This window comes from Podarcis raffonei, chromosome 8 (assembly GCF_027172205.1).
Source record: "Podarcis raffonei isolate rPodRaf1 chromosome 8, rPodRaf1.pri, whole genome shotgun sequence".
Lineage (NCBI taxonomy): Eukaryota > Metazoa > Chordata > Lepidosauria > Squamata > Lacertidae > Podarcis > Podarcis raffonei.
The window spans coordinates 67,232,563-67,256,352 of NC_070609.1; the positions used below are offsets into that span (position 1 = coordinate 67,232,563).

At 46.7% G+C, this 23,790-nt stretch overlaps 1 protein-coding gene across 12 annotated transcripts in view; it reads right to left on the reverse strand.

The window, feature by feature from the left end:
* Positions 1-23,790, reverse strand: part of VPS13D (vacuolar protein sorting 13 homolog D) — a 118,223-nt gene continuing 94,433 nt past the window's right edge. For all 12 annotated transcript variants that reach the window (XM_053400552.1, XM_053400551.1, XM_053400554.1 and 9 more), the window contains 5 exons: positions 22,182-22,314; positions 21,549-21,744; positions 5,991-6,122; positions 1,946-2,186; positions 1-1,233 (listed from right to left, as the gene is read on the reverse strand). In XM_053400552.1, coding sequence (XP_053256527.1) covers positions 1,102-1,233; positions 1,946-2,186; positions 5,991-6,122; positions 21,549-21,744; positions 22,182-22,314 — 834 coding nt within the window. In that variant the 3' untranslated portion in view covers positions 1-1,101. The remainder of the gene's footprint in view (positions 1,234-1,945; positions 2,187-5,990; positions 6,123-21,548; positions 21,745-22,181; positions 22,315-23,790) is intronic.

A 23,790-nucleotide genomic window follows, 5' to 3' on the forward strand; every position in this document is an offset into this window, starting at 1 on the left:
GAGAGAGCAGCAGTAGCATTTATTAATCCTCAGATTTAAGACTACAGGACTGCAGTATTAAAATTTATAAACTTCCATTCCTTTCCACCCCTCCCAAAAGGCAGTTGATACTTTCCAGTCGTCTTATATACCTGGTGTTATTTCCTGGTCAGAGTCCATTTTCTGCTTAAGGCCAACAGAGGGGAACTTTTGTGTGTGTGCGTACGTGTGTGTGCAATAACATCACTTTCCTCTGCAAATGTCCCACTATAAAAGGAGGCATTATTGTTTAAACATCAACACTGCCTTATAAAGTGAACATCACAAAATGCAAGAAAAGTTACATAGATGATTAAAAAACAACTCTCCTGTTTCCCTTAAACTGGAGATTCTGGCTCCCTGCAGGGATCACTGCAGTACACACACACACAACCTCACCAGAATTATTTTATAGAGCAAACACCCTAGGTATCATTATTTTGCTGGAGCCCCCTACCCTTTGCCCTTCCAAACAATGAACCCAAATAATTCTGGAGCCAGCAGCACACAAAAGCACTGAATGGTGGAAAGGAACATGCCCCACCATCATCGCCAGGCCCCATCCTGACTCTGCCATAACCCAGCTTAGTGCAGGTCACTCACAGCACCTGTAACAAAAAAAAAATGAGCCTCAAAGTGTTCCAGGTGTCCTCATCACCACCTCCACAGGAAAAGCATTGTTTCAAAATGCTCAGAATCAGTGCAATAGAAAACTCAATATAACTTTTCCTTTAATTTCTTTACATGAGATAGACCATTATACACCCTCACAACACCCTGTGCACTTTCTTATTTACACCAAACACAGTTGTACATACATACATATATATATATTTATATATATATATATCTGTAGAGGTATATATACACACAGAGAGAGTAAGAAAATATAGGGCTTCCCCTAAAACTAAATGTATGTCAAATACGTCTTTGATCTCATAGTTCCCCCCATGGCGAGACTCTCTCTTGTTTCCAGGGCCTTGGCTTTCTAGGCTCTCAGAACACACTTTCTAACACCCAAACGCTGGTCCTGCTCTTTTTCACCAAGCGCGGAGGCGACTTCTCCACGAGGTTCCGTCAGGGTCAGGAGTCCAGCTCGAGTTGATCTGGGTGCTCGCTGGATCTCAACATAAGCTGCTGTTCATAGAAAAGGCTCTTTGCATAGTTGATTTCTTGAGACAGCTTCACCGCGTGGGCCTCGGACGTCACGTGGACCTGCACAAAACAAATCACATTTCTCATGTCAACAGAGAACGGAAGCTATGCTTTGGAAGCAGCCTGTTCCTCCCCTCCCTCTGTGGGGAAAAATGACAAAAATACACAGCCACTGGTGACTAAGTTTAGGATTCCACCATGAAGAAGAAATCTTAAAATACTGCTGGTTGCACACCACCCGTGTCTTCATTTGTGCTTAATGGTGGCTGGAGACAGCAGATGGCGTTGGGGTGAACCCCTCTATCCGGAACAGTGGTAGGCAGACCAGGCTGGTGAGATCAACTTGAAGTTTTTAACTAGAATCCTGATATTAATTATTCCCCTCCAAGAGGCTTGTCTGGTGCCCAAGTTATGGTTCTTTCAGTGCCAGGTGAAAATTTCAATTCCCCACCCCGGCCTTTGAATTTCAGCCGTCTATTTGGCACTTTTAAATCTGGACACAGATTGCTCTCTCTTTTTGCTTTTTATGTAGGTTGGTTTTTTAATATTTATTTTATTCTAGCCTGTTGTTCTGCTGTTTGGGTCACGTTTTATGCTGGTTCTGAGTCTTCATGACGTTTGTACCGCAGCAACTTATTGACCGCATTGTATTTGTGCGATTCACTGGTTTTTACGGACTGCTCACAGAGGGCTTGGGTGATTTTCAGGGCACGTCTGTCTGTCTATAAACAGCACAGATGCAAGCGGAAAGTAAATGAACCAATATCCTTACCATGGGCTTCTGATGAGATGGGCCAGGTATTGACACCCCACTGCTTGAATTGACAGCTTTCTTTGTCAGCTGCACATAGACTTTCCCGTGGTCCTTTGAGATAAGGCAATGGTAGAGATCGTCATACTTGACCTCCAGGAAGACGGCTTCTCGGTCCATCGTGTCGCCACTCTTCAGGAAATAAACCGTTTTGGAGGAAATGATAACGCAATAACTGTCTATGTTCTCCGCTGCAATGAAGCTGCGAAAGAAAGAAAGAAAAATCAAATCAAATCAGGAAGTCAGTGTCTCACTTGCTGGATGTTCATGTTTCAAACATCTGCTATCAAATGAGTTTGCTGCTAGAAGAATTCCAGACAGCACACTGGCTACCGAGATGGATTTTAATCTCACGCAAAACCATCACAGGACAGAAGACGAGGCAGAGAGGCAAGATGTGGCTTGAGAATCATTATCTGCCTGAACATTATCTGCCTGAACTAGAACTGGTCCTTGGGTCCAGTCCCAACTTGTATGCAGCTTGTGTCTGGCACTTGGGAAATCATTTATAATTATTGACAATAATGCAACGTACATCCTGAATCCAACACTGAGTCAGCTGCTTCTACCAATGAATTATGTCCCCCTGTTGCACTTTTAGGTTCCTACATTGTTAAGGTTGGGTGGGGGGCTGCCTTTCCTATGGTCTTCTGTATCTGAAGTTTATTTTGACCTGGAGCGCTAGGATGTTTTATCTCCTCGTATATACACTGAGGCAGAGTCACGTGGAACCCGGAAAGATGTTCATTTTTTATGATTTCCCTTTGAGGCGGAAAACGACCACTTTCTGAATGCATTTTATTTTCAGGCTCTCTTTCCTTACACGCTTGGAAGCAAGTTTCCCGAGTTTGAAAGGGCTCCTTTCCAAGAAAGTCTGCGCAGATGAACGCCATGATCAGAAGCCTGGCTGCAATCCTATGCACGGCTAACATGTGGGTGAGTATTTCTGAAAACAATGGGATTTACTTCCAAGTAAACTATGCATTAGATCTGAGGACACAGTCTCACTTGCGGCGACACATTTCGGGACGGACTTTTGTTTTGCCTTTGCCCTTATTGGAGAAGGGAAAAAATTATTGTGTGGAGGAACCTGAAGGTAAAAATGTTCTCACCTATCCCCACATTCTAAACAACGCAATCTCTGCAGAGGTGGCATAACCACAGTTTCAGCGAGACTCCCAGGAACTTGGGAAGAGCGTGATTGAGGCTTTAGAAAACTGCCTTCCCTAAAGGTGCTGTTCCTGAGCTACAGGATCCAGCTACATAGAGTCACCTGAACTCAGCAGGGGAATTCCCAGTTTTGTGGCCATGCCTGAACTGGTAAGATATAGGATGTGCTCCTAGGGCAAGCTGTTTGCGATTCAACTCTGAATACTGCCACTCCTTCTGGAGACTAGGTGTTTCAGGCATGCAAGAGAGAAAACTTCCTGTGGTTGCTTATCACTCTGAAACAAACAAGAGCTGAACATCCATTCACAGTTGGGGCTGCAAACAACTTTAGGCCTGACTTCCGCTACTCTGCCTGCAGTTATATAGAGAGGTATAGAAGAGGGAGAGCCATGTACCTTGTCTACAGGGAAGCCTTATAATAAGGAAGCTTCAAAATCAGACTGTGGGGTGGCTCACTCAAGGCCCTTTTAGAGACCAGCAGGTGGCCTGGGACAATATGCCTGGCATATGGTAGCGTTTGAAGTCGGGGGGGCGGGGAGTGTTTAAAAAGCACTTTCCTCTGGCATTAGCTGTAACTAGCCAAGTGCAGAAAACAAAACAAAGAACACGGCCACCCCTTGGTCTCCATAAAAACAAGCAAACACCCAAACACCGCAAACTCCCCTGTTACAAGGAAATCTTTTGTCTGCTGCGCTAAAATGGGCAATTGGGTGCAACGTGGGCAGGGAGTCCTGTAAGCACAAGAGGAGCATTGGCAATGTTGTTGGCTGGAACATCCGTAGCAAGAGCTCTGTTTTGTTCTAAGCCTGAGTCACACATCATTGTTCATTTTCGCTTGCTGACACATGCCTTTCCCCTCTCCAGGATCAACTGACAAACCTTCTGGTGACCCCTGAAGGCTGTTGTGCTGCTCCAAAACCCCACCCTCCCCAAAGCCCTACATTCTGGCAATTAAAAAGAAAAAAACAGCAACAACTGCAGTGGCAGCAGCGACAACATAGCAATGCAAGCGACAACCTTCTAAAATAAAATTAAAACCAAAACTAAAACAACAGATCTACAGAACAAAGTGGAAGCCGATAATGTCTCTGGAGAACTTATGGCTCTACACTCTTGCAGCACCCCTCCAAACCTCCCCCCTCCCTTTTTTTTTTTTTTTTTTACATAAGGAACTAATTTAATTACACAACTTTTTCCAGAAGTGAAACAGTGGGCCTAGCTGAGGGGGGGGGGGGAATGGAAACATTTAGCAAGAACAGTAAGCAAGGCATTAGAGCCCTCCATTTTATGGATTTAACTCTGGAGAAAATATGCAATCGTTTGGGTCTATATACATATATATATGCACAATATACAATATATGCAATATATGTATGTATATATATCATAAGTGAGGAGTGGATGGCCGTTGGGGGCTGGGGAGAGGAATGCACACACCAGAGTTTGCACTGGGCTTCCCACAAATGGTTGCTGGCTTTGTTACTGAGATACCAGAGGGAAATGCTCTGGCAAATGAGCCATCTGTATGGCTCAGAAGGCTCTGACTGACAGTCCAATTATCTTGTCTGGTGGGGGGACAAAATGAAAATTATGGCTGATAACAACAACAACAACAACAACAACAACAACAACAACAACAACAACAACAAAGCTTGGGAAAGGCCACAGGTCAGTGGCAGAGCACCTAGTTGGCATGCAAAAAGGTGCCAGGCCCAACCTCTGGCATCTATCACTAGGTAGCTGTGGAAGAGATTCATGCCTAAAACTCTGGACAGTCACCGTCAGACAGTGCAGACAACTATTAGCTAGTTGGACCGATTCAGCCATGGAAATTGCTTGGTGATCCCCAGTCACAGGAGCATAGAAAGCTGCCTTAGACCAATGGTCCGTTTGGTTCAGTATCTGCTACAGTTAAGAGTAGGTGACGTGTTGCCTTCCAGATGTTTCTGGAGTTCAGCTTTGAGCACAGGCCATGCTGGCTGCAGCTGATGGGAGCTGGGAGTCCAACCTCTCAGGGTTGTTTGTGAGATCCTTGAAAAAATGAACAGATGTAAGAATAATCTGAGCAGCATTCCGCCTCCTACGAATTTATTCTCAACTGGTAGTGACAAAAAAGAGTGTGTTTTCATTATCTTCTGTCCACTACAGCCTTGCAATATGACCACAGAATGAGCAGGAACTTGGCTAACGGGAAAGGCTTTTCCAATTTTGTGTGTAACTTAATGGAACCATGTGCAATCACATTTCCAGGGATTTGTGGCTCACTCAGTTGCATATGTGTGTGTGTGTGTGGGGGGGAGTTACTTCTCTATGCTTTCATCCCACAGAAGACCACAATTTAGGGGCACAAATTGAGATGCATTAAAAAGGAGAGGACAGATGCTCCAATTTTTCTATGCAAAGTGATGCTCAGTCTCTTACAGGTCCTTCCTTCCTGTTTACTGCCTTTCAGCTTGAAACTTTTAAGCAGACGCTGCAATGAAAAGAGGCTTACATTTATACCCCACCTCTTAGTTCGTCTACAGCCAGATTTTATAATGAACTGGAGAAGGCATGTGTGGCGGTGGGGCAAGGAGTACAAGAACAGAATCCTGTTCGGGTTTTTTACTAATCTGTTTTCATCTCAGGAAACAAGGGGCAACAATAATTGCTAGCAGGCAAAGCTGTTGCAACAAGGGGGTGATGCAACCCACATGGGAATTTCCTAACGCCGGTGGGAATCGCACGAGAGTGAATGAAAACTGTGTTGCAGCGAGCTGTCTCTTGGTCTGAAAACTACGAGAAGGCATTTAAAGAGAATGTGGGGAGCAAAGGGACAAACTGCTTTGGTGCTTACAACTCATCCTGAATGTTCTCCGTCAGCTTGCACAGCACCTCTTGCCCTTCTGCCTGACTCTCCAAGTATCGAGGAAGGAGCCCTTGTGGGCCCCTGCAGCACCGCGGCTTCCTCACTCTTTCCGCTTGCGTCCTGTCAATCATAAACAAGACAGGCAATGTTATTTCCATCATAATTTCATTTGAAAGTCAGTAAAATCCAATTTGCTGAAAAAACAACCACCCATTAGTCACCACGAAAATGTCATAATACGGAATGGCACTGAGATACGTTTCAGCGTAAGTGGCCCCCAGCATACTGAAAATTTGCCTAATCCACTGGGCTGCCAAGGCCAACGTAGAAACACTGCATGTAGCATGTTTGTTCCCATCCATCAGCAAACAACCCAATTTCTACCTACTATTCAGTAAGGAAACTCTCTGAAGAATTCCCTTAGGAACTCTATCCCAAGGGGAATTATATACAGTGGTACCTCAGGTTACAGACGCTTCAGGTTACATACGCTTCAGGTTACAAACCCAGAAATAGTACCTCGGGTTAAGAACTTTGCTTCAGGATGAGAACAGAAATCGTGCAGCGGTGGTGTGGCGGAGGTGGGTGGCCCCATTAGCTAAAGTGGTGCTTCAGGTTAAGAACAGTTTCAGGTTAAGAACAGACCTCTGGAACGAATTAAGTTCTTAACCCAAGGTACCACTGTAGTACATAAACAAGCAGAATTTCCCACCTCCCCCGGCAGTGATTAGAACAACAATTTACAGGTGACTTATTAGTCACTTTACACCAGTGATGGCCAAACTTGGCCCTCCAGCTGTTTTGGGACTACAATTCCCATCATCTCTGACCACTGGTCCTGTTAGCTAGGGATGATGGGATGTAGTCCCAAAACAGCTGGAGGGCCAAGTTTGGCCATCACTGCTTTAGAAAGTATCAATGCAGCTTACAAAATAAAACACACTGTATTTTGGGCATCACACGGCAGGGCAGAGTCTCAAACAAAGATGCGCTTTCCCAAGCCCACATTCCCAGCAGGTTGACACTCCTGTCTCAGTGATGTCTACACTGGCTTGGTCATGACCACAGAATGGAGGTTGGCAGGATCCCTCTATGGCAGCGGTTCTCAACCTGTGGGTCCCCAGATGTTGTTGGACTACAACTCCCATCATCCCTGAGATCTGGCCTTGCTAGCTAGGGGTGATGGGAGTTGTAGTTCAACAACATCTGGGGACCCACAGGTTGAGAAAGGCTGGTCTATGGGGAGCTGGCTTCAGGCACCAGGCCTGTTAGCAGACCAACTCTGTGTTACAAGGGCGCCTGCAAACATGACATGACAGTTGGTGAGATCCATCCGGCCGCGTGGCAATCCTTTGCAGACAACCACAGTGCATCCATAGCAGTGACCGGCGGAGGAATGACCGCCGGGAGGAGCGCAGAGAGAAAAAATGACATGGTGCATCTGCAGCAGCAGAACCAGCTGCAACAAAATAATGTCTCTCCAGTATTGGTCTCTCCAGCCACAGCGGACACTGTAACCTTCCAAGAGTTTGACCTCACCCTCAAAGGCGCACTCCTCCATTGTCTCCCGAGACAGACAGATACCCACAACAATACAATACAGACATGTTAAAGCAAATAAAAAGGTCATCAAAGCTCGAATGAGTATCTGCTAGGCTCCTTGCAACAGCACCTGGTCTACCCTCCCAGCTAACCAGTCCCTTGCAAGTGGAGATCATGGATGCACATATACAATAGTGTTCTGTGTATGGTTTGCCTCCATACCCAGAGTAGATCTTAAGACAGACACATCTGTTAAGTTAAACAGATCTACACTGAGTAGGAATAACATTGGAGCCAACCCTATGTAATTAACTTGCAAACTGAGGCAGCAATCTCTGTAGGTGCTCCGGACCATAAACAGAGTCCTGTAAAGAAGCTCATTCTTACACCCATTTTGCAGATGGGCAGCCAAGGCAGGAATTTGACCAAGGCCTCCGCGAGGAACACAGGAAAGCAAATCAGGCAGGCAGAAGCTCCAGCTCTCAACCCTGCACAGAGCATGCAGCAGGACCATGCTGTCTTGAATCAACAGCACATTTCGGCTAAGTCAAAACATTTATTATTTGTTTTAGATGTTTGCATACCGCCCTTTATCCTATTAAGGATTTCAGACTGGAGTACTGCCAACTTTATCACAGTTCAAGTACAACAATGAAACAGATAACATCCCTGAAGTGAGTTGAAATGAAATAGGTGAGTAAGAGTGTAAGTTTTCTGACTTTGCATCAAAGATTATACAGTGGTACCTCGCAAGACGAAATTAATTCGTTCCACGAGTTTTTTCTTCTTGCGAGTTTTTTGTCTTGCGAAGCACGGTTTCCCATAGGAATGCATTGAAAATCAATCAATGCGTTCCTATGGAAACCGCCTTCAGACCAGGTCCAGGACCTCTTCTGAAGGCCGGCGGTTGGCGAAAGTCTTTGCTCCCGACCGCCAGCATTTTAAAAGAGGTCCCCGGAGATTTCCCTATGGGCTTTCTTCTTGCAAAGCAAGCCCATAGGGAAATTCGTCTGGCGAAGCACCTCGGAAAATGGAAAACTCTTTCTTCTTGCGAGTTTTCCGTCTTGCGAGGCATTCGTCTTGCGAGGTACCACTGTAGTGAAGATGCTGGAAGCGTCTCTTTATGGAGGGCATTCCATTAGTTGGGGCATCACTCCTAAGAAAACCCTTTCCTTCATTAAGTTGTGCATCTCTCATAAAGAAGGCATAGGGAGAACTTCGGCAGAAGGTAATAAAGCCCAAGGAAAGTGAGGAAACCATGATACATCCTCCTTGTTTTAAGGACCAGAGGGCACAGAATGCTACCTTATACCTCAGGTTCATCCAACTCCATATTGTCTACATTATGGTTTCCCAAACTAGCTGTTTTTGGAATACAATTCCCATCATCCCTGACCACCGATCCTGCTAGCTAGGGATGATGGGAGCTGTAGTCCCAAAACAGCTGGGGACACAAGTTTGGGAAACCCTGGGATTTTATTGGGCCTATCTGAAGGTGCAAGGGAATTTAATCATTTCTGCATGCATAAATGCTCCACCACCGAGCTACAGCCCCTTTCTTGAAGTGTCCAGGATTTGACGTCTCAAATGAAGTCTGAGCTTGTCCTGGAGGATGGCATCGGGGGCAAAGCAACATTCCTCTGACCAACTTTATCTTCTTTAAAGAGCCCTACTTCACATACTGAGAATCTCTGGCTCTGACCACACATTCCTCCATCTTCACTCCACAATCCTAACCCAAGTGTCTTGTGCAAGGTATTCCAGATTTTATCATAAAGACCAGAGACTGTATCACATCATTATTCTCTGCTCTTGGTTAGAGACACTGCCTTGATGTCCGGAACGGAGAAAGAGGGTTCCTTGATTGTAGATGCCATTTTGGGTGTCGTCCCCCCCCCGGTAGGGGCTGTGCTCAGTGTATTCTGCTTTCTTTTCGCCCTTAACAGAGCCCAACAATCTGACTGCTGTGGGGCAGGCAGATCCAGGTAGCCACTAGGCTGTCTTCACACCAAGTCACCCATCTTGGACTTAACACTTATGCGCCTCCCTGGATTTCATGCAGAAGTTTGTTTGTGGGTGCCTAGAGCTGCTTTATTTTTCTGCGCTACCTTTCGCCAGCATGGAGCATCCCAGGGGCTGCTCATACGTGACTGTAAAACCACGCTCATTGCACAATTCGTGCTCCCCATTCCCTCCCACCCCCCCTACAGACTGAATTGCTGCTGCTGTTGCGCGTTTGATCTAGAAATAGATGAACAAATCATGCACTGTAACTGGAGGTGTTTTTCTTTTTCTTCTTCCCTGCTTAAGCCTCTTGGCAAAGTATAGAAGACTGACTGGCTTCTTGCAGATGTTTTCTCCAGAGGCTAGTTTCCTCCTCTCATACCTCGGCAGCCCCCATCCCCTTTAGCAACATGGGTCCTGGCTAAGGAGCACACAGGCCTTCTTTTATCAAACATGCGTTCCCCACCCCCTTTAAAAAAAAAAGGCTACATTTACGGGACAATAGTGCTATTTGCACGTCTTCTTCAAGAGTGCCACTTTACTAAATAAAAAAATGTGGCACTAAGCTCAAAGGTAAGAGTTATGAACTCTATTACCACCACCGCTGCTCTTCTGTAGCTGTTCCCCCCTACTCTGTCTCTTGGCTTTTCTTTCTTTCTTGTGAGTCTCTTCCCTCATATGTGCATAGATGCATTAAGAAAGGGGCCAGACGCATTCTCCCCCAAAGCCAGTAAAATCCTGCGACTTGGGAAAACAGAATTCAGCAGCCTACGTAAATTATCCAAATTAAAAACAAAAAGAAAAAGTGATTTTGTTGTTCTGCATCATTTGTACCGGGAGTCAAGGGGGGCAGGCGGCGGCTGAAGCACTGCCCTCTGGGAATCTAAGGCAAGGGGTTGCATCTGATACTCAAGAGTAGCCCCACTGAAGTTAATGTCTGTGACAAATTTGTGTCCTTTTAATTTCAATGGGTTTACTTGGCTGGTTGCAACAGTCCTGCTTCACACATGCCACATGACGCTCTAAACAGAGTAGGCTATAATTATAATTATTTGTCGCTTGTTGTTCAATGGAGGGGGACACAGCTCTTACTAAAACCTTTCCTTCCAGCTTGGGAAGATCTATTTGCATTGGGCAAAAGACTTTCACCTGTCTCACCCAAGCAATGACCAAAGGCACCTCCATTCAAATGATACCATGATTCCTGCTTCCTTGCTACTCTTTCATTCTGCGATGCTCAACCTGGTAATGATGATGATGATGATGATGATGATGATAAAAATCTAATCATGATGGTAAGAAGGTCAACTGCCTTCTAAATTATGTCCTGCTGGTGCTAACATGAATTACATTAATTGGTGCAGGCCATCAGTGTTTTGGCAAACTGGTCTGTTTGGTCTGGACAGCAAGCAACATTCCACACTACTCAATTTCCTTTTTTTTCTTTAATCCTACGATTCTTTCCACTGTCTCAAGTTACATTCTGTAAATAACAAGCCACACAGTGATGAAATCCAAAAAGCCAAAGATCCGAAAAAGCAGAATGAATGGCGGTTCTGCGCTCACATCTGTGTTACATTAAACTCAACTCTCAACACTCAACACATTTGCTGATTCGCTTTTAATAGGCACACAAAAGCCAACACAAAGCAGAAATGCCCTCGTGTCTACCCATCACAGCAGGGAAGAGCGTCGCTGAATGGAGGCATGGAGAGGCCGAGGACGGCGTCCCCAGGAGACTGAGCGGCACGGGACAGAGCGCCACTGTTCAAGACCACATTTGGCACCCGGGCGGCTATTGATCAGGCTATCTATCCATGGCCAGTACCCCTGATGGTTATGTTCCACCTCCACTGTCAAGAGGCAGTGTGCTTCTCAGTACCAGTTTGCTGGAAACCGCAAGGGTGGTGGAGAGTGCTGCTATGTTCTGGTCCTGCTTGTGGGCTTCCCACTGGGGCACCTCGTCAGCCACTGTGAGAACTGATACTGGACTAGAAGGTCCACTGGCTTGACACATCAGGTTGTCCATAAAGGTAAAGGACCCCTGACCATCAGGTCCAGTCGTGGCCAACTCTGGGGTTGCGGCGCTCATCTCGCTTTATTGGCCGAGGGAGCCGGCGTACAGCTTCCGGGTCATGTGGCCAGCATGACTAAGCTGCTTCTGGCGAACCAGAGCAGCACAAGGAAACTGCCGGAGTGGTATCTACTTGCACTTCAACGTGCTTTCGAACTGCTAGGTTGGCAGTAGCAGGGACAAGCAACGGGAGCTCACCCCGTTGCGAGGATTCGAATCGCCAACCTTCTGATTGGCAAGTCCTAGGCTCTGTGGTTTAACCCACAGTGCCACCTGCGTCCCTCTCCATCCAAATTCCTTTTCAGTCACTGGTTCCCAATGACCAAGAAAACTCTGGCTGCTGATACGTTATTGGGCAAAGTTTGAGGTTCCTGTGTTCATTTAAGGAGTGACTGATTCCTTATATCCCTGCCTGATCCTGGGTATCTTCAGAGGAGTTGCTGTTAGTGGTCGCCCATGGCTTAGATGCACAGCTTGTATCCATCTGAACTTGCTCTTTGCAGCCTCTGTGGCTGCTGCTAGAAGAAGGATCTGCCACCCACCTACTCCCCCAAAGGCGAGTGAGCGCAGTCCAACTTTTTTTATTTTCACCATCTACACGATCCAAAGCATATTGGGATAATATAGGAGTTTTAAACTTGGATAATGAAAACTTTGTGGATGAATTCTGTGGATAAATGTTGAAACGCTTAATCCCATTGTCAGGCTCACCCAGTCTTAAGATACAGTCCTATGCTTCAACAGGAACTGGTGGGTATGTGCTTGTCCAAGAAGGAAGGAAGGAAGGAAGGAAGGAAGGAAGGAAGGAAGGAAAGAAGGAAGGAAGGGAGGGCATGGCAGCTGGAACCATCACAGATACTGGCTGTAATTTTAAAGAACTGTTTATGTCTGGAAAGAGGTTTATGTCTGAGGTTGCTTTCCCCTTCTCCCTCCCACTCCTTTTACCTCGTGTGTCATGTCTTTTTAAAACTGTGAGCCTGTGAGGCAGGGACTGGTTTTTGTAAGCAGATCCAAGAGACCTTTTGGCTAATGGGCAGGGTATAAAATGAATACATAACAACTAAGATGGCCTTCCTTTTGGATTGTGGCTTTTCTCTGAAGCCTAGTAATGGACCACCAGAAAACAGCTCTACAGAAGCTGGCGGAAAGGTACAGATGGCTATATGCAAGGAAGAAAGCAAAGCTCTTTAATAACCTTGATCGCAGGTGCTTTTCCAGTGTGGTGGTGGTGTTATGTGGCTCCAAAGGAAGGTGCTACATGCAGAAACAGGCGAACGCTTTTAACCCTGCCTAGGGTGGGGGGCAAAGGGTGGCTGGCTGGGAAAATACCTGCATTTATGATTTGCACAAAGAAAACCCGTTTTTCTGGTAGGAAGCCTGTAAGTGCTGTTTGTAGCTAACAAGAGAAAACACTATTTTAGAAGAAAACAGGAACCTGCCCCCGAGCAAGAGGGGAGAAACACAACAATGCCTTTAGGATAGACAATCTGGTGCCCTCCAGGGGTTACTGGACTACAACTGACATCATCCCTAAGAACTGGAATGAGAGTTGGAGTCTAGCAACACCCAGGAAGGCCACAGGTTCCCTAGTCCTGGGTTTTAGTGGTTATTTATGATGGGTATGTCAATCTCAAAGCACTTTGTGGACCTAGGTAAGGTAAAGGGGATCCCTGACCATTAGGTCCAGTCATGGCCGACTCTGGGGTTGCGGCGCTCATCTTTCTTTATTGGCCGAGGGAGCCGGCATACAGCTTCCAGGTCATGTGGCCAGCATGACTAAGCTGCTTCTGGCGAACCAGAGCAGCACACAGAAACTTGTGGACCTACCTGGATTGAAAAACCAAGCTACGACTCCCCATTGATCCAGACAATTCTGGAAAGTAGCTGGCACAGGTAATGAATGTTTTTCTACCTAATTGTTAGGAGGAACTATCACGCTTGTTGTGTGCTGCAGTAATGTCAAACGAAAGCTTTTATTTAGCCAAAATTTGATTTCCACATGGCTTTCTTTAAAATGCAACTATACACACCGTCCTGGAGATGGAGAAAAGGTTTCGGTGGCTAGAAATGTGCGACAGAGTTGGAAATTCTGGGTTTTGCCTCGGCTAAGCTTGCGGCAACAGGAGACCAGCAAGTCATTTGCAAGGAAGGACTAGCTCAGAGGTGAAACACATACTATATATACCGAAGGCTCCAGGTTCAATCCCTGAAATCTCCAGATAAGAGGATTTAGGAAATTGATTCCACCTAAAACGCTGGAGGGTCTCTACCAGTCTGTAACAACAACAACAACAACATTTCTATACCACTTTACATTTTGAAGAATCTCAAAGCTGTTTGCAACACATTAAAACATCAAATAAAAATGATCCAAAACAATTAGCGAATAAAGTCAAATGCAAAGTATACATTCAAAGCAACATAATTACCAGGAAACTAAAATATTATCTTAAAGAATTCAAAATAAAACATCACAAAGGAGGTCAGCTACAGAATGCACATTTAATGCAGCAAAGCTAACAATAAAATAATAAAATAAAATAAAATGAGCTAAATGGACCCAATGTGTGCTTTGCCCTAAGGCAAGGGTGGGAACCTCTGCCTGTGGGCTGAATTATGATCCAACTTGGCCTGCCACACCATTTTTTACCCAAGCATGCCTACCTTCCCCACACCCGACATCTTATGGGATGGAGACACAGTGGCCAATGCACAACGGAGACCCTTAAAATGTGTTCCACACAGTGCACTGAAAGGGAAGGCTGTGCTACTGAATTCCTCAGGGAGAACTCTGTAGCCAGCCGATCCTTGAAGGGTCTCGCAGCGCTGAGCAAGGCTCCTTACAATCCCCCTCTGCTCCTTGCAAAGAGCCTTGCTTGGTGCTTTGAGGCTCAGACTCAGCTGGCTGCCAGCACTTCAAAGCACCGTGCAGGGCTCTTTGTGACCACTGCTGGGACTTCAAAGCACCCCGTCACCCGATGTCACTGTGACACCAGGTAACTTGGAGGTGGGCATCCCCACCCAGTGGTTCAATTTGGCCCCTGAGGGATAAGGATTTGGCTGGCCGGCCTTAGGAACTGATGCTGATTAGCTGGTTAGTATTGTCGCTGGAGGGATACTTCTCCCCCCTGCACCCGCCGAGTACAATGTGTATATTAGTAAACAAGCAGATATTTCACACTGCCGTGAGCTGCAAATGCTATCTCCTCACAAGAAAGGGACTGCTTGCAGCAACTGGCCTTGGAACTTCCTACTGCTTGGGGAAGGAGAGACCTGTAAAAAAACTGGTAAAAGAGGGTGTGTGTACATTAAGTAGCCACAAAATGATAACGAGCATCCAGGACTGAGTTCAAGGCTACAACAGCGAGAGAGAACCCCAATTTAAGAGCATACAGACATCTGTAAAGCAAAGGAGACTGAAGAAAACCTTCAAAAATGAATCTGGAAAATCAGACACCTCCCCAAACTGTGTCTTTTTGAACCCTGCCTTTCTAAACTCAATCTCCAGAAGACGCCCCTCCCTGATGTAAATTCCCCACATAGGCCTCTCTGCAAAAATGTCAAATTTGGGTGACAAATGGAAAAAGTGTGTGTGTTGGGAGGGGTGGGAACCTGCACTGTTTTATGCAAGTACTGTGGTTTTAAGCAAATTCAAATCTGCAGCCCCTCTCACATCTGACTCATCACCAATATCGGAACACCGTGTCGTAATTAAGTTCACAAGCTTTACTGGGAAAGAAAGGGCCAGATTTAGAGAGTCAAGCTCCTGTCTTCATTCCTGTGAGACCTACACAGCTAACCCAAAACAAGGGGAAATTATGCACGCCCCAGAACTTCCTGCAAGGGTGCAGGGTGCTTGTCCCAAGGCCCGTTCCTGATGCACAATGACAAACATCCAAACCACGGATGGCCCCTTCTCTAGAGCGCCAAACTGGGGCAGGGGATGGGAGGCATCAATCCGGCATTGTTCCCTGAAGTCAGCTTCGCTTTACGAACCAGACTCGGAAGTAAAAACAATTGCACGTTTACTCTCTCCCCCCCCTTCCTTTTAAAAAAAGGCAACGTAGCTGTTCCTTAGCAGGAGCCCGTATACATTACATGCAGTGTGAGAGGGTTAAATAGGACAGCCTCAACTCCTTCTAAACTTTTGCCCTTTGGATATGTACTCATTGGCTGCCGTACAAAACTCGAGCAGTATTACACGCCTTAACGATATGGTTCAACTGTCGGTCAGGCCCGGGGCCTGGCATCGCGCCAGACCGCAATCAATGGGACGCAAACCTCCTCCCCGCCCCCCACCCCCTTTTCAGATCATCACGAAGGTTCAGATTATCTCCCCCCTTTTTTTTTGTCGTGCTGGCTAAATTTATGGAGCAGAACCCCGAAGCCGCATTCCTCGGCTTGGGCCGGCCCACGCGGGCCTCCCTTTGTTTGGTACTGTAAGCGAGACGTGCTTTGGAGAACTGCAGGGTTGTTAGTTCAGGCACTGACTGTTTGCTCATGACTGAAATGAAGAGAGTTCAGGGGAAGGGCAAAAGGACAGCTCAAGTGTAAACCCCGTCCCAGCAGGCCCCGGGCTCCGGCACCACCGAGGCTCACGGCTCGGCAGCAAGCACAACACACACACACACACCACTCCCCACGACAAAAGGCCAAATTTCAGGCGGCACGCACCGCCAACCTTCCGCAACACGGCATACCTGGAGGGAAACGGCGGCAGTGTCCGCAAGGAAGTGATGGGACCCGGCTGCACACTGGTATCCGGCTACTTTGGGAGCGGACGCCAAAAATATAGGAAAAGTGCCGACGCTCTCAGGTGAACCGGCGGATGTTGAAAAAATGATGACCGCGTTTTAAATGGAGGGTGGTGGGTGCGGTTCTTCCCCTGCTCATTCTAAACCACAACTATCTCTCCAGGTTGATGAGGTTGAGGGATGGCCAGAAAGTGGATCAAGTTCACCCACTGAGCTTCATGGGTCCCATTTAAACCTGGGCCTCTTGCCCTTAAAACTAACACTCAGTAGCCACCAGTAGACCATGCTTGCTCGCCTCATGCGATTGAAAACAGGTTATGTATTTAACCTCCCATCCCACCCCCCATCTCTTTTTGGACGAACACCAATGGATGCCAGCAAGTCACGTCTACGCCAGCTTCTACCAGCTTCTCTCTCAAGTTTTTGAAAGGCAAGATGTGACTGCATATGAACTACAGGGGGTTGGACTAAATGACCCTCAGGCTGCCTTCACAATTCTAGGATTCGTTTCTGCTGGAGGGAGATTTCCTAATATGGAGAGCGGGACTGTAGGGCAAGGGAGGGTGAGAAGAGAGGAAGGAAAGGGAAACACTTTGGAATTATCTATCCAGTGTACTTAGATGACCGTACCCCCACCCCCAACACCGAATTACTGCCAAACAAGCAAGTGTCTGAGAGTCAACTGGAAAGAAAGGAACACAGAGAATAAAACAGAATGAAGAGGAAGAAGGAAGCTACCACCAATTAAAGAATTTATAGCGATTGGCTGGAGCATTTGCAGCTGCATCCAAGGATGCACCAACTGGACAAAACATGTGGCTAAGGCAGGTTACTCAGGTGTGTGTGTGTGTGTAGTTGCCAACTCTTCCCCCCAGCCCCATACGGAGGTTCTTGTGTCTGCTGCAAAGCACAGCTTCTCCTCTCACCATTCCACTGATGGGAAAAGCAGCATTCAGACATACGCTGCATGATGACACTGTCAACTCTCAGCTTTTCAGAGCCAGTGCCACGGGGTGTTTTGCATTCCACAGGTGTGGATGGAGTCTGCAAGGCATTTGCCCGGCAACGTTTCCGAGTAGGCCTTCCCTGGATCGAGGGAAGGTTTCGCTGTGATGAGGATTTCTGGCTGAACTCTGCTTGAACCCAGAAGCATATCACTTATAACAGACACTAACAATAATGCTCTGATTACCTGCTTAAGGCAGGAGGGTTCAAAGCAAGTTCGTGTTCCGTCACTCCTCCCAAACCTCGCCGCACCACTTTCAATAGTTCCTGTTCACAATGCAATGCTTAATGCGGTTCCTGTTTACAGTGTCTTTGCGCTCTCTCTCTCTCTCTCTCTCTAAAAGGTTCTCTTCATGAAAATGCCAGAGAAGGAAATCCGCTTTGTAGCACAGTTTATCACAAGCATGCCTGCTTGTTTAACTTTGGCAGAAGCAAGCAGTCAGTAATGTGCTTTTAGTGCTATTTCGCAACGCTCACCTGTAGCATCAGTGCAACAGGGAAGGGATAAACATTAGAAAATGACCAGAGTGAAACTCAGTCATATCCCTCTGTCCAGCCTTGACATTTTAAAGTTGCTGCCAAATTCAACCCCGCTGCAGTGATGCTTGAGAACAGCTAAAAGGGAGGGGGGAGGACCTGCAGCTCAGCAGCAGAGCAGAAGGCTGTTGGGTTTTAGCTTTGGAATCTCCAGTTTAAAAGGTTCTCAAGCAGCAGAGCTGAGAAGTAATTCCTGGACAGAGAACTAACTCATAGGAACATAGGAAGCTGTCTTAAACCAAGTCAGATAACTGGTCCCATTTCGCTCAGTGCTACCTGGAGGTGCTGGGGGTTGAAGCTGCAACCTTCCTCATGCAAATACTAAGCTATTGCCCTTCCATTGGAACACGGGAAGCTGCCCTAGATTGCCAAACCATTGGTACACCTTTCTTTTTATTGTCTGCACTGATTCGCAATGGTTCTCCGGGGTTGCAGGTATGTAAATGGAAGGTTGGTAGATAGATCTATAAATATACACAATGCTTTCCTTTTCTCCCTTGCCTCTGCACATATCCAGAAAGCCTGTATGTAGGCTCAACTGCAGAACAGGGAGAGAGTAATCAATCAATCAATCAATCAATCAATCAATTAATTAATTAATTTAATCCTCCAATCTGGCTGGGTTTCCCCAGACACTCTGGGCGGCTTACAATGTATATAAAAACACAGTAAAACGTCAAACATTTAAAACTTCCCAATACAGGGCTGCCTTCAGAGATCTTCTAAAAGTCAGACAGTTATTTCCTTGACATCTGATGGGAGGGTGTTCCACAGGGAAGGCGACACTGCCGAGAGGGCTCGCTGCCTGGTTCCCTGTAACTTCACTTCTCGCAGTGAGGGAACCGCCTGAAGGCCCTCAGGGCTGGACCTCGGTGTCTGGGCTGAACGATGGGGGTGGAGACGTTCCTTCAGGTATACAGGGCCGAGGCCGTTTGGAGCTTTAAAGGTCGGCACCAACACTTTGAATTGTGCTTGGAAACATGTGAGTCTATATAGTTTACAAAACACCCTCCTGCAGATGCAGTCAAGCTGCACAAACACCATTTAGGGGTGCAGTGGGCTTGTTTTAGTCCACAACCTGCATAAATTCCCAGCCCCTGAAACTGCAAAACCTGTAAAAAGCCTTGTCTTGTTTTTCACCTGGCTTCACAGCTCCATAGGAGGAGATGCATTTATCAAGCAATCTATGCCCCAGCCAAGCTCCTGTTGTTGCTGGAAGGGTTTGCAAAGATGGCATACAAGTACTATCACAGCCATCCGTCTGGGAACAGAAAGAAAAACTTTGCATACTAATCCAGCCCAAATCTATCATCTTCAAGATCTCAGTGTGTCCAGGGCAGCTGTTTACCAGCTCCATCTGGTACGTAGGCTGAGACCCTATCTGCCTGTAGACTGCCTCGCCAGAGTGGTACATGCTCTGGTTATCTCCCGCTTGGACTACTGCAATGCGCTTGAAAGACCTACATTGGCTCCTAGTACATTTCCAAGCACAATTCAAAGTGTTGGTGCTGAAGCCCTAAACAGCCTCGGTCCAGTATATCTGAAGGAGCGTCTCCACCCCCATCGTTCTACCCGGACACTGAGGTCCAGCACCGAGGCCCTTCTGGCGGTTCCCTCACTGCGAGAAGCCAAGTTACAGGGAACCAGGCAGAGGGCCTTCTCGGTAGTGGCGCCCGCCCTGTGGAACGCCCTCCCACCAGATGTCAAAGAGAACAACAACTACCAGACTTTTAGAAGACATCTGAAGGCAGCACTGTTTAGGGAAGCTTTTAATGTTTGATGTATTACAGTATTTTAATATTTTTTTGGAAGCCGCTCAGAGTGGCTGGGGAAGCCCAGCCAGATGGGCGGGGTATAAATAATAAAATTTTTTTAATTATTATTATTATTATTATTATTATTATTATTATTATTATTATTATTATTGTGGCTTCCCTTGGTCTCTCATTCTGACGACTGCTTTGAAAGCATCACATGAATACTTGCATCTCAGGGCTGTTTCTCGCTGCTCAAAAGGCTCTGCAAACTGCATTTTTGTCTGTGTACATGTGTGGAAAAGGGGGAATGTCGGGGGGTGGGGGGAGTAGCAATTCCCCTGCTTTCCTCTTGTTCAAAATTTCCATGTGATTATAGGAGTTCCGGGAAAGCCATCGCAGCTCACAAATGCCAAAATGGCAATGGAGGGGGGGAACAGAGAGAGAGAGAGAGAGGTGGTTATCCCACACCAGAAGCAAATCTACAAGGACTAAGAAATACACATCCAAGAGGCTAACTGAAAGTGATTCATGCACTCTCATAGCAATTCAAAGGGAAAGAAATGGATTTTGTTCATTTCTCAAGATCTGGTAAGAGCCTTACATAAGTGACACTCGAATGAGAAATGGATTGTTCTGGGCTTTGGAGTGCAAGGGAGTATTTAGAGTTCAGCCAACAGAAGGAAAAGACATTTGCAACACAGCATTTTATTTATTTTTTGCCTTTGGCTTGCACTGGGCTGGGTTGAAGCCAAGCAACAGTGAGAGCTTGGAGTATTAGCAAGACTTCAGCAGAGTGCAATTCTCCACCCAGTCTGGATGCAGAAGAAGGCACCCTCCAAACTCCCCATGTTAATTGATCTTTAGGAAAGCCTCTTGTATTTCCAAGTCCAACTGAATGTATTCCTCCCTTTTGTTTTTTAGGGACATCACTGTATTTCTTAAGTGGGTCACAAGGCGCTTTTAAAAACTGGGCAAAGTATAACACTGAACGTTCATCAGGCAAAAGGGACTGTGGCATGTGTCCCTGCCATAGGTGCAGGCTCCCTGGGGCCCCAAGCACCCACAAATTACAGTCCCAGGGCCTTGCATACTGCATGACACCCAGGGCCTTGGGCACCCACAATCGCGAGGCCAAGCTGGCACTCCTGGTCCCTTCTGAGGGTCACTTGCCCAGATTTGCTTCTTTAGAACAATTATTAAACTGCTACAGATTCTCAGAGGGCCTTTTACACATCGCAGGAATAAGGGGACAAGAAAGAGCCCCAAGCCGATCCCTTCCCAAGCAGCCTACTGGCAAACCTACCCATTCATCCCCTGCTTTCCCACACACACTATATGCAACTGCATGGGGAGGTGAGCAAGGAAAATTCATTTCACCTCTTTGCCTTTCTGAGAACACCGAGGACCACAGATCCATAACACACCCATTGTCTGTTTTAACCCATCGCCTTCTGTTTTCCTGAGCTGAGAAACACCTCTGCAACAGCAAAGGCAGAGGAAGAGGCAATGAACTTTTTCGCCACCATCCCCTTTGTAGGGAGAAAGTGAGGGGTGAGGAGGCGAAAAGAGAGACAGAGGCAGGCAGAATAAAAGGGCTATTTCCCTTTAAACCTCTCACCTGCCTTTCAAAGCTACTAAGCAGTTTGAGAGGGCAATAGGGAGGAGAAGGGCAAAAGGGTTTCAAGGGAAAGATCTCATTTTCCTGTACTTTGTACAGAAGATCTTCTCCCGGAACTCATCTCTGGAAACCTGTTGCCAGGCCAAGCCAGGAAATCAATTCGCTGCAAAACGCTTTCGATAATCCGCATGTGACTCTGCTTGGTACTGTCATCATTCCCCCCGCACCCCACCAAAAGAAGGAGATTTAACTAACCTGGGGCCGGTAAGTGTGGCTGTATCTCTCACTGCTTGGGCTGTTTCAGAGGCAAAGTCTAGAGCACCAGCCACCGGTTTGGTCACAGTTCCGACGAGTCCTTTCCCAAAGCCGGATATAAAGCCACTGAACCCCCCTTCGGTTTTTACACCTTCTACCGTCGAGGTTATGACACTTGTCAATCCACCAATGATGCCTGTTGAAAAAAATGAGCATGCTTAGTGTCACAAGTAGCTCTAGGGTTCTAGGACAATGCTAAGAAAATTCACGGCCGCCGTAAGATTGAACACACCAGGAAGGCATGGACATAAAGTTCTTAAAAGCACAATTTGGACAGACTCTGTCTGGCTACGCTTGTAAAAATAATTGCTCTAAAGCCGTTCATTCAAGGGAGCCCTGATATGCCCATTGTACAATCTTTTTTACGAACGTATGATATAATTTGATAGCCATCTTCAAATATCTGGAGGGCTGCCGCAGTGAAGATGGAGTAAGCTTGTTTTCTCCTGCTCCAGAGGGTAGGAAAAAAACTAAACATAAGGGAGAACTGAGAGTAAGAACTGTTCAGCAGTGGAATCCTGTACTGCCAGGTGGGGGGGGTGTGTACCTTATAATTCTATGTTTGTATATTACCATGAGCCAGTCCGTGAATGCCAGCTACGAGATGCTCCCCACTTGTTGCAGCATGGTATCGAATGTACTCTCGTTCTGTTTGATGCCGGTTATCCATTGTCTTCCCCAACCCATCGGACAAAGTTCCAGTGAACTGTTAAAGATAACAAACACACAAACATGGAACTTTCACTAACGCTGAATGCGTGACTCGTAGTGACGTTGCTGGACTTCGGAACTGGTTGGTTCGTAAGTTAAATCTAGTAGGTTCATAGTTCCTGAATTAGGAAGAACTTTCTGATGCCAAGGGTTGTTCAACAGTGGAACCAACTTGGAAGGTGGTAGACTTTCTTTCCTTGGAGGCTTTTAAACAGAGGTTGGATGGCCATCTGTCAGGGATCCTTTGGTTGTGATCTCTGCACTGCAGGGGATTGGATCCTTGGGATCCCTTCCAACTCTACAATTCTATGAATGCACAATAAACCCAGACTTCAATCCACCAGACTTTATTAACTTTGTAATTTATTTTTTTGGGGCTACACCATTGTAGCCACCGTTTCCCAGACTCCAGGCTTAACTGACAGTGTTACGGGCTCAGAGAAGACCTGCATTGGGCATTGCCACAAGAATGAATGGCAGCATTGAGGGCTTTTAGGGACCGTGGCTTCCCCTGCAGGACTATACCCCTGCCCCGATGCAGCCTAATGAGTCTGGGAAATGAGGAACAGCTTGTGGGAGGCCTTGCCGCTCCTCCGTGATTCCACCCTGACATTGTCGGGAGTTTGATGGGGGTGAAACTTCAGGACGTGCTTGCGCAACCCCCACCCCACTTTTGCTTTATTCTAAAAATAGGTTGGTTTGTTTGTTTTTGTGCTGAAGTCTACACTACACAGCTATCAGTATCATCTGAATTTGCTATGAGAGGAAGTGTTTTGGGTTACTATGTTGCAATCTGCTTTTCAGATTGATTTCAGAGAACTGCAGTACAGTACATAAATATTTCTAAACAACTAAATAAAACAACACTCTCTCCAGCCACTCCACCATTTTTTTTTTCAAATGACACATGCCCGGTTTCCACCTCATCTGCCTGATTAACCCTGGGAACTCCCAGAGTTTATTTCATGATGCATGCAAGAAGCAGTTCTCAGCAAAGCCAGCCTTTGTTTGGTTAAGTCTGGAGTGGAGCCGCTCGGAAGCAACACACTGCGGTGCCACGCAAATGTATATGTAGCCATAGCTAAGCCTACAGAGTTAAGAGCTGGGAGAAGATGGCTAGCCCCTTAGGTAAAGGGACCCCTGACCATTAGGTCCGGTTGTGACCGACTCTGGGGTTGTGGGGCTCATCTCGCTTTACTGGCCGAGGGAGCCAGCGTACACGTGGCCAGCATGACTAAGCCACTTCTGGAGAACCAGAGTAGTGCATGGAAATGCCGTTTACCTTCCCACAGGAGTGGTACCTATTTATCTACTTGCACTTTGACGTGCTTTCGAACTGCTAGGTTGGCAGGAGCAGGGGCCGAGCAACAGGAGCTCACCCCATCGGGGGGATTCGAACCGCTGACCTTCTGATTGGCAAGTTCTAGGCTCTGTGGTTTAACCCACAGCACCACCCATGTCACTTTTGGCT